This window comes from Mustela nivalis, assembly GCF_964662115.1.
Source record: "Mustela nivalis genome assembly, chromosome: 9".
Lineage (NCBI taxonomy): Eukaryota > Metazoa > Chordata > Mammalia > Carnivora > Mustelidae > Mustela > Mustela nivalis.
The window spans coordinates 106,082,549-106,093,358 of NC_139028.1; the positions used below are offsets into that span (position 1 = coordinate 106,082,549).

Genomic DNA, 10,810 nt, shown 5'->3' on the forward strand with positions numbered 1-10,810 from the left:
GTTCATAACAGCAATGGTCACAGTTGCCAAACTGTGGGAATAGCCAAAATGCCCTTCAACAACAATATGGTCCATATATACAATGGAGTATTATATGTCCATCAGAAAGGGTGAATACCTAACTTTTGTATCAACATGGACATGGAGATGGAGAGGATAAGTGAATTGGGGGAAATCTGAGGGGGAGACAAACCATAAGAGACTGTGGACTCTGAGAAAACAAACTGAGGGTTTTGGAGGGGAGGGGCCGGGAGGTAATATGAGCCTGGTGGTGGGCATTAAAGAGGGCACATATTGCATGGAGCATTGGGTGTGGTGGATAAACAATGAATTTTGGAACACTGAAAAAAAAAATAAAATTCAAACTATAAAAAAAAAAAAAAAAGAAAAAGAAAGAAATGTGTTCAGGGACGCCTGGGTGGCTCAGTTGGTTGGACGACCTCCTTCGGCTCAGGTCATGATCCTGGAGTCCTGGGATTGAGTCCCACATCTGGTTCCCAGCTCCATGGGGAGTCTGCTTCTCTCTCTGACCTTCTCCTCGCTCAGGCTCTCTCTCACTGTCTCTCTCTCAAATTAATAAATAAAATCTTTAAAAAAAAAAAAAAAGAGGTGTGTTCAAAGAATTAAAAAAAGCAAAGCAAGGTAATTCCTTAATTATTGTTCTCAAAGTTGGAATTACCTGTAGACTCTGTCAAGGAGATTCAGTAATTTTGGAGAGGTTAATTAGAGAAGAGAACATAACCTCAAATAGGATATGTCTAAAACCCAAATCTCAGAATAACTGAATTTTATCTTTCATTATTTCTATTTGTAGGTTTTAAAAGAAATTAAAGCACTGGATGAGAGGAATATAATATTAGTATTTACTTGTGAAATATCTCCGTCTGATCTATGAATCTGTTAAATACCCAGCACAGAGAAAAGAACGAATCCAGTCAAGGAGCCTACAGCTGATACAGAAGGATGTGAGGAACCCGTCACTTAGTCAAAGAGCAAATTATGTCTATGACAAGCTGATCATTATCTGCAGGGTGTGCAGGGCCAGGTAACCACCGTGGACCAGGCGAGTGAGAGTAGGGCTGATGGTTGCATAGAAAATACCAATGACTTCATGAAAACCTGTCTGGACAAGTTCACTTAACGTGGATCATAGGAAACATTGGAATACATTTTGAATATCTTTGTGACAGTAAACAATGCATGTAATATCTACATACCACAGGACATGGACATCACTACCTCTATCATGTGCAACTTCAGTGGAAAGGGTGAATGCCATGGGGAATTTCTGCCAAAAACTATATGTGTGGCTGTCTCCTGTGCAAGGTTTGGTATCCATCAGTTTCTAAATAACCAAATCCCTGTAACTAAATTAAATTTATTTGCAAATGATACACAATTTTTGAGCAGAAAATCCATGAGTTTATACTAAAGAATATAAATTAGATAATACACTGAACATTGACCTCTGCTTTTTGCACCATGCACAGATTAAACTTTGCCACAGTTAAATGTGGTTTTCTGTTTATGTGTCAGGTAGTGAGAGAGAAAGGGAGGGAAGGCTTGGAAATTTTTGAAGTGAAAAGAGGTTGAGTATGGAAGGTTTACTTGAAGATTCTATGGCCTTATATAACTAGTAATTTATCTTGTGCCTCACTGTTACATATATTTGAATATTATAGACTAATTACTCAGAAACTATTCTAAAGAAAAACTGTAGTCTTGAAGCAACCTTCAAAAGACAGGTTACTCTGTTTTGTTCAGAAATTCAACTGAACCACCACAGAAATGTAGAACTCCTTGTCCTGGTAGTTACATTCCATAAAGCTTTCTTTACTTCCTTATTCCTGAGGCTGTAGATCAGAGGATTCAGCATGGGGGTCACCACCGTGTAGAACACAGAAGCCACTTTGTCCTGATCCAGGGAGTAGCTGGAACTAGGTCTCAGATAGGTATAGATGGCAGTGGCATAGAACAGAGTTATAGCTGTCAGGTGGGACCCACAGGTTGAGAGGGCTGTGCGCCTCCCTTCCCCTGAATGCATACGGAAGATAGAAAAGAGAATGTAGGAGTAGGTGGAGAGGATGACCAGCAGACTTCCCACGATATTCACACCAGCAAATGTGGAAACGATGCTTTCATTCAGGTGTGTGTCTGAGCATGAGAGCCTAAAAAGTGGAGGGCTGTCACAGAAGAAATGATGGATGACATTGGAACTGCAGAATGACAAGCTGCTCACATAACTTGTGTTAACCATGGAGTTCAAGAATCCTGCTGTAAAAGCCCCTGCTGCCATTTTGAGGCAGACAGTCCTAGACATGACCAGGGAGTAAAGTAGAGGGTTGCATATGGCCACATAACGGTCATAAGCCATTAACCCGAAAAGGATGCACTCAGTTGTGGCCAAGGCGATGAAAAAGTACAGTTGCAGAAAGCAGCCAGCGAAGGAGATGGTTTTCTCCTCTGATAACGTGTCCACCAGCATCTTAGGGGTGATGGTGGAAGAGTAACTAACATCCACAAAGGATAAGTTAGCCAGGAAGAAATACATGGGTGTGTGAAGTCGGAAATTAGTCCTGATTAAGAGGATCATCCCAACATTCCCCAGAACTGTAAGTGTGTAAATCACCAGAAAAAGCAAAAAGAGGACAATCTGTAGCTCCATCGTGTCTGCTAATCCCAACAGGATGAATTCGGTCGGTGAAGAGTGGTTTCTTCTGGTCATTAGTTGCACATATCGTATGCTTAAACTTGCATTAGGTGTAAATATTTTCCTTTCCTAAGTTTATAAGAAATAGAAATGTTAATGAGGTCATTCACCCATGGGGGAAAAGCACAATCTAGGATAATACAACACAGTAAATTGAGTGATGGAGGAAGAGGAAATTGGGCGACAAATAGACCAGCCTTTAAATTTAATGAACAAGTGTCTGAACTTAATCAAGATTGGGGAATCTCTCAACTCACTAGTGCAGGACCACGCACTCCCATTCAGTTTCCCAAAAGCTACTTACATGATTCTATTGTCTCGGTATAATCTTTGTCCAAATAAAAGGATAAAAATATCCTTGCTGACATCTCTTCATTCGCTGAGCACGTATGTGAGTTTAGCTCTATTTTTTTCCTTTCCATTTATCCTCAAAACCACTCTGAATATTCTTCAACTCTAAAATTCATGCATTCCTTTCCAGAAATCACTCGTGAGTACTTTAAGCAGCCACCATACTGACCAATTATAATAATCAGTATTTAGACTCCTATCATATATTTTAACAATGATTTTCTTATGTTTTAAAAGTCATCCCCAAATCTGTTCTGGTTACAAAGTTCACTTCTAAATAACATCCTTAGCAGGAGACATGCAACCTGTCCAACTCAGTGAGTTCAGCACAAAATCCTGATCACTTTCTTCCCAGTGTCTTACCTGGGGACTCTAGGATTTTTTTTTTTTTTTTTTTTATGAGATGTTCTCCAATCCAATAGAGTTTACAGAAAAGGAAGAAAATTTCATTTTTAAAAGTAAGTGAAATCCAGTAGGCATTCAATTTACTTTTTTGTAAACATTTGAAATGGCTTGTGAGTAAATGCACATTGCCACACTTTTATTTTGTTTTCATAAGGATGACTGAATAACCATGGGACTAGATTATAGGTAATTGTGAGTCAGACCTCTAGAGATAGACACTCCAGTCTCAAAAGTACACAGTATATGATCACAGGTAGATATATGGAATCAAACATTATATGGGGCTTGCATCACAAAGTAATTCCTGATCTCTTTGTTACTTTAAAAAACTCTTAAGGGAAGTAAAAATAAATTAAGTAATAATGCTTATAATTGGTTGTTGATACTGTTTCTCCCTTTCTATTTTTAGCTTATCCCAAATGAATACAAAATCCAGTACCAGGGGCGCCTGGGTGGCTCAGTGGGTTAAGCCTCTGCCTTCAGCTCGGGTCATGATCCTGGGTCCTGGGATTGAGCCCAGCATAGGGCTCTGTGCTCAGCAGGGAGCCTGCTTCCCTTCCTCTCTCTGCTTGCCTCTCTGCCTACTTGTAACTCTCTCTGTCAAATAAATAAATAGTAATCTTTATTTTTTTTAAAAAAAGAAGAAAATCCAGTACCAAATTATTTTTCTTCCTTTGTTATTTTAGTAATTGAAAAAAAAAATTCTGTTTCCTTTTGTGTGAAATTGTGTTTTTGTGTGTGTGTGTGTGTGTGTGTGTGTGTGTGCATGGACACACACACACACACATCCTTTGTCTGAGTAAGTGTATCTCTCATTCAACTCTCTCTTGAGTGAAATTAATGAGAAGGAGAAACTAACTTAAGTGCGCAATATTTAAAGAATACTAAACCTTGGGCAAATAATACAATGGATAAGAGAATGAACTCATGTTTTTATGATTTTAGACTTGTGTTAAATTTTGAAAATATTGCCTATGACTCTGTACCTAGAAGGGAATGAAATGACAGATTTTCCAGATCTACATACAAGAAAATCTAGGTGAAATAAACCTCATATGGGGGTCCATATGCATGGAGAGCCTATTTGCATTGAGAACTCAAAACATATAGCTCTTTACTATTTAAATCTTCAGTTAATTCTCCCTGCCAGTCTTTGAGTTTGACATTATTATTTTATGCATTTTGCAGCTGAAATTTCAGATAATTAAATGATTTTTCAATAGACAAACTGTTAGAAAGTGGGAGAATCAACTGGAACACAATCTTAGCAGAAGAAAATAGTACCCAGATACTTAATTTCCTTGTCCCGTCCCCTTTTATCCTAGTCACTTATATACACATACATGTATAGTGTGTGTGTGTGTGTGTGTGTGTGCACATCTTCTATTAAATACCTATTTGTTGTTTACAATTGTATACTTCTTCTTTTCAAGAGAGCTATAAAAATTACATTGGGCATGTTAGTTTACATTTAACAAACGAAATCAAAATAAATTGAGTGCTCAGATTAAACACTCTGTACACATTTTTTTCTGCCTAAATGCAGGACTTCATCTTCTAATAACATCATCCCATTCTCTTATGCTGTGATTTTGGATGTGTGTGATTGTTGATACTGATTTCTTCATTTCTCCCAAATTGCTTGCTTTTTTTTTTCAACTTTGTGATGCTAACAGGTTTTGTAAGCTAGCCTCTCTTGGCCTCACATAATCACTGATGAAAATCCTCGCCTAAACAGTCTAAATGCATACAATTTAAACATCTTTCATTAATTTTAGCAAATAAATTACTCCAAAATCATTAAATATGACAATATTTTGGTTGACAACTATATTTGGATAATGAATTTGAATTAAAATTCAACCAAAACAAAAGAATGAGGGAGAAAGGAAAAGAGAAAAGCAATGACATACTGTATCAAAGAGGCAAAAACACTATTACATTCATGAAGAAGAGTTTAGTAAATATTGCCAAGGACTTACGACAAAAGAGATAAAGAGATAAGAGATAAAGAGATAAATCACCACTCTATATAATAATGAGAAGACTCAAGGTTTTTGTAGTTTAAATTTATTTTGAGTTACATAAATATATATAATAATTGTACATTTTTACATAAATGCAATAAACAATAAATGAGAAATTAGGATAATTTAAAATATTTTTTAAATAGTTTTGATTAAAGAAATAATCAAAATGTGCATAAGAAACATGTGTTCATCTTTGTCGTGTTCCTGATCTCAAAGGCAAGGCTGTCAGCTTTTCCCCATTAAGGATGATATTCATTGTGGGTTTCTGGAAAATTTTATAATGTTGAGGAATGTTTGCTCTATCCCTATACTTTGAAGGGTTATTATTCAGGAATGGATGCTGTGTAGCCGGACACAAAATCTATGTATAGAAATCAGTTGCTTTCTTATACCCTAACAATGAAAATATAGAAAGGGAAATTAGAGAATTGATTCCATTTACTATAGCACCAAGAACCATAAGATATCTAGGAATAAACCTAACTAAGGAGATAGAAGACCTGTACTCGAGGAACTATAGAAAACACTCATGAAAGAAAGTGAAGAAGACACAAAAAGATGGAAGAGCATTTCATGCTCATGGATCAGAAGAATAAACATTGTTAAAATGTCTATACTGCCTAGAGCAATCTATACTTTCAATGACATGCAGATCAAAATTCCACCAGCATTTTTCAAAGAGCTGGAACAAATAATCCTAAAATTTGTATGGAACCATAGAGACACTGAATTGTTAAGGAAATGTTGAAAAAGAAAAACAAAACTTGGGACATTGTGTTGTCTAATTTCAGGCTTTACTACAAAGCTGTGATCATCAAGACAGCATGGTACTGGCACAAAAACAGATGCATAGACCAGTGGAACAGAGTAGAGAGCTGAGATGTGGACCCTCAACTCTACAGTAAAATAATCTTTGACAAAGCAGGAAAAAATATACAGTGGAAAAAAGACATTCTTTTCAATAAATGGGGCTGGGAAAATTGGACAGCTATATATAAAAGTATAAAACTCGACCATTCTCTTACATCATATACAAAGATAAACTAGAAATGGATTAAAGACCTGAACATGAGGCAGGAATCTATCAAAATCCTAGAGGAGAACATAGGCAGTAACCTCTTCAACATTGGCCACAGCAACTGCTTTCAAGACATGGCCCCAAAGGCAAAGGAAACAAAAGCAAAAACGAACTTTTGGGACTGACTTCATCAAGATCAAAAGTTTCTCCACAGCAAAGAAAATAGAGAACAAAACAAAGAGGCACCCCACCTAATGGGAGGAGATAATTGCAAATGACACTACAGACAAAGGGCTGATATCTAAGATCTATAAAGAACTCCTCAAACTCAACACACACAAAACAGATAGTCACATCAAAAAATGGGCAGAAGACATGAACAGACACTTCTCCAATGAAGACATACAAATGGCTAACAGTCACATGAAAAAATGTTCATTGTCATTAGCCATCAAGGAGATTAAAATCAAAACCACATTGAGATTCCACCTTATATCAGTTAGAGTGGCCAAAATCAACAAGACAGTAAACAATAAGTGTTGGAGAGGATGTGGAGAAAGGGGAACCCTCTTGCACTGTTGGTGGGAATGCAATTTAGTGCGGCCACTTTGGAAAACAGTGTGGAGATTCCTTAAGAAATTAAAAATAGAGCTACCCTATGACCCTGCAATTGCACTACTGGGTATTTACCCCAAACATACAGATATAGTGAACACTGAATCCCGATGTTCATAACAGCAATGGTCACAGTTGCCAAACTGTGGGAATAGCCAAAATGCCCTTCAACAGCAATATGGTCCATATATACAATGGAATATTATACGTCCATCAGAAAGGGTGAATACCTAACTTTTGTATCAACATGGACACAACTGGAAGATATTATGTTGAGTGAAATAAGTGAAGAAGAGAGAGTCAATTAACATATGGTTTCACTTACTTGTGGAGCATAAGGAATAACATGGAAGACATTGGGAGATGGAGAGGATAAGTGAGTTGGGGGAAATCTGAGGGGGAGACAAACCATAAGAGACTGTGGACCCTGAGAAACAAACTGAGGGCTTTGGAGGGGAGGGGCCGGGAGGTAATATGAGCCTGGTGGTGGGCATTAAAGAGGGCACATATTGCATGGAGCATTGGGTGTGGTGGATAAACAATGAATTTTGGAACACTGAAAAAAAAATAAAATTCAAACTATAAAAAAAAAAAAAAAGAAAAAGAAAGAAATGTGTTCAGGGACGCCTGGGTGGCTCAGTTGGTTGGACGACCTCCTTCGGCTCAGGTCATGATCCTGGAGTCCTGGGATTGAGTCCCACATCTGGTTCCCAGCTCCATGGGGAGTCTGCTTCTCTCTCTGACCTTCTCCTCGCTCAGGCTCTCTCTCACTGTCTCTCTCTCAAATTAATAAATAAAATCTTTAAAAAAAAAAAAAAGAAGTGTGTTCAAAGAATTAAAAAAAGCAAAGCAAGGTAATTACTTAATTATTGTTCTCAAAGTTGGAATTACCTGTAGACTTTATCAAGGATATTCAGTAATTTTGGAGAGGTTAATTAGAGAACAGAGAACATAACCTCAAATAGGATATGTCTAAAACCCAAATCTCAGAATAACTGAATTTTATCTTTCATTATTTCTATTTGTAGGTTTTAAAAGAAATTAAAGCACTGGATGAGAGGAATATAATATTAGTATTTACTTGTGAAATATCTCCGTCTGATCTATGAATCTGTTAAATACCCAGCACAGAGAAAAGAAAGAATCCAGTCAAGGAGCCTACAGCTGATACAGAAGGATGTGAGGAACCCGTCACTTAGTCAAAGAGCAAATTATGTCTATGACAAGCTGATCATTATCTGCAGGTTGTGCAAGGCCAGGTAACCACCGTGGACCAGGCGAGTGAGAGTATGGCTGATGGTTGCATAGAAAATACCAATGACTTCATGAACACCTGTCTGGACAAGTTCACTTAACGTGGATCATAGGAAACATTGGAATACATTTTGAATATCTTTGTGACAGTAAACAATGCATGTAATATCTACATACCACAGGACATGGACAACTATCATGTGCAACTTCAGTGGAAAGGGTGAATGCCATGGGGAATTTCTGCCAAAAACTATATGTGTGGCTGTCTCCTGTGCAAGCTTTGGTATCCATCAGTTTCTAAATAACCAAATCCCTGTAACTAAATTAAATTTATTTGCAAATGATACACAATTTTTGAGCAGAAAATCCACGAGTTTATACTAAAGAATATAAATTAGATAATACACTGAACATTGACCTCTGCCTTTTGCACCATGCACAGATTAAACTTTGCCACAGTTAAATGTGGTTTTCTGTTTATGTGTCAGGTAGTGAGAGAGAAAGGGAGGGAAGGCTTGGAAATTTTTGAAGTGAAAAGAGGTTGAGTATGGAAGGTTTACTTGAAGATTCTATGGCCTTATATAACTAGTAATTTATCTTATGCCTCACTGTTACATATATTTGAATATTATAGACTAATTACTCAGAAACTATTCTAAAGAAAAACTGTAGTCTTGAAGCAACCTTCAAAAGACAGGTTACTCTGTTTTGTTCAGAAATTCAACTGAACCACCACAGAAATGTAGAACTCCTTGTCCTGGTAGTTACATTCCATAAAGCTTTCTTTACTTCCTTATTCCTGAGGCTGTAGATCAGAGGATTCAGCATGGGGGTCACCACCGTGTAGAACACAGAAGCCACTTTGTCCTGATCCAGGGAGTAGCTGGAACTAGGTCTCAGATAGGTATAGATGGCAGTGGCATAGAACAGAGTTATAGCTGTCAGGTGGGACCCACAGGTTGAGAGGGCTGTGCGCCTCCCTTCCCCTGAATGCATACGGAAGATAGAAAAGAGAATGTAGGAGTAGGTGGAGAGGATGACCAGCAGACTTCCCACGATATTCACACCAGCAAATGTGGAAACGATGCTTTCATTCAGGTGTGTGTCTGAGCATGAGAGCCTAAAAAGTGGAGGGCTGTCACAGAAGAAATGATGGATGACATTGGAACTGCAGAATGACAAGCTGCTCACATAACTTGTGTTAACCATGGAGTTCAAGAATCCTGCTGTAAAAGCCCCTGCTGCCATTTTGAGGCAGACAGTCCTAGACATGACCAGGGAGTAAAGTAGAGGGTTGCATATGGCCACATAACGGTCATAGGCCATTAACCCGAAAAGGATGCATTCAGTCGTGGCCATGGTGATGAAAAAGTACAGTTGCAGAAAGCAGCCAGCGAAGGAGATGGTTTTCTCCTCTGATAACATGTCCACCAGCATCTTAGGGGTGATGGTGGAGGAGTAACTAACATCCACAAAGGACAGGTTAGCCAGGAAGAAATACATGGGTGTGTGAAGTCGGGAATTAGTCCTGATTAAGAGGATCATCCCAACATTCCCCAGAACTGTAAGTGTGTAAATCACCAGAAAAAGCAAAAAGAGGACAATCTGTAGCTCCATCGTGTCTGCTAATCCCAACAGGATGAACTCGGTCGGTGAAGAGTGGTTTCTTCTGGTCATTAGTTGCACATATAGTATGCTTAAACTTGCATTAGGTGTAAATATTTTCCTTTCCTAAGTTTATAAGAAATAGAAATGTTAATGAGGTCATTCACCCATGGGGGAAAAGCACAATCTAGGATAATACAACACAGTAAATTGAGTGATGGAGGAAGAGGAAATTGGGCGACAAAAAGACCAGCCTTTGAATTTAATGAACAAGTGTCTGAACTGAATCAAGATTGAGGGATCACTCAACTCACTATTGCAGGACCACACACGCCCATTCATTTTGTTCAAAAACATTATGTATTATTCTGTTCTTTCATTCCAGCCAACATCCATATGCAAATGATAAAAATATTCTTGCTTCAAATTCTCTCACTCTGTGAACAGATATGTGTGTTTAAGTGAAATCTATTTTACTTTTTTTCACTCAAGACCACTCTGAATATTCCAAACCAAAACTCCCAGAAATTGTTTTTGTCTACCACAAGTAGCAAATATAATGACCATTTCAAATAAGCAATATTTTGACACCTCTTATTGTCTTATTCATGATTTTGTAGTGTTTTAAAAGGGAAGGGAATGAAGCAGTTTTTCTTGTTACAAATACACTCTCAAGTAAATCAATTAGTATGAGACATGCTACTTATCCAACTCCTTGAATAACTATATCAGATCCTGCTAAATTCCTTCCTAGTGTCTTACCTGTGTAGTCTATTTTCTTTTTTTATCAGGAGTTCTCAGTTGAAGCTTAAAAATCAAAAG

The 10,810-nt window shown here is 37.7% G+C and overlaps 2 protein-coding genes across 2 annotated transcripts; both read right to left on the reverse strand.

The window, feature by feature from the left end:
* Positions 1–1,768: 1,768 nt before the first annotated feature.
* LOC309840376 (olfactory receptor 5F1-like) lies at positions 1,769–2,725 on the reverse strand (the record flags this gene model as incomplete). The annotated part of the gene is made up of 1 exon (XM_082682429.1): positions 1,769–2,725. One exon carries the CDS (start codon positions 2,723–2,725, stop codon positions 1,769–1,771), a length of 957 nt encoding a protein of 318 aa, XP_082538555.1.
* Positions 2,726–9,103: 6,378 nt separating this feature from the next.
* On the reverse strand, positions 9,104–10,060 carry LOC309840377 (olfactory receptor 5F1-like; the record flags this gene model as incomplete). The annotated part of the gene is made up of 1 exon (XM_082682430.1): positions 9,104–10,060. The coding sequence occupies one exon, from the start codon at positions 10,058–10,060 to the stop codon at positions 9,104–9,106; it is 957 nt and encodes a 318-aa protein (XP_082538556.1).
* Between the last annotated feature and the right edge of the window lie 750 nt (positions 10,061–10,810).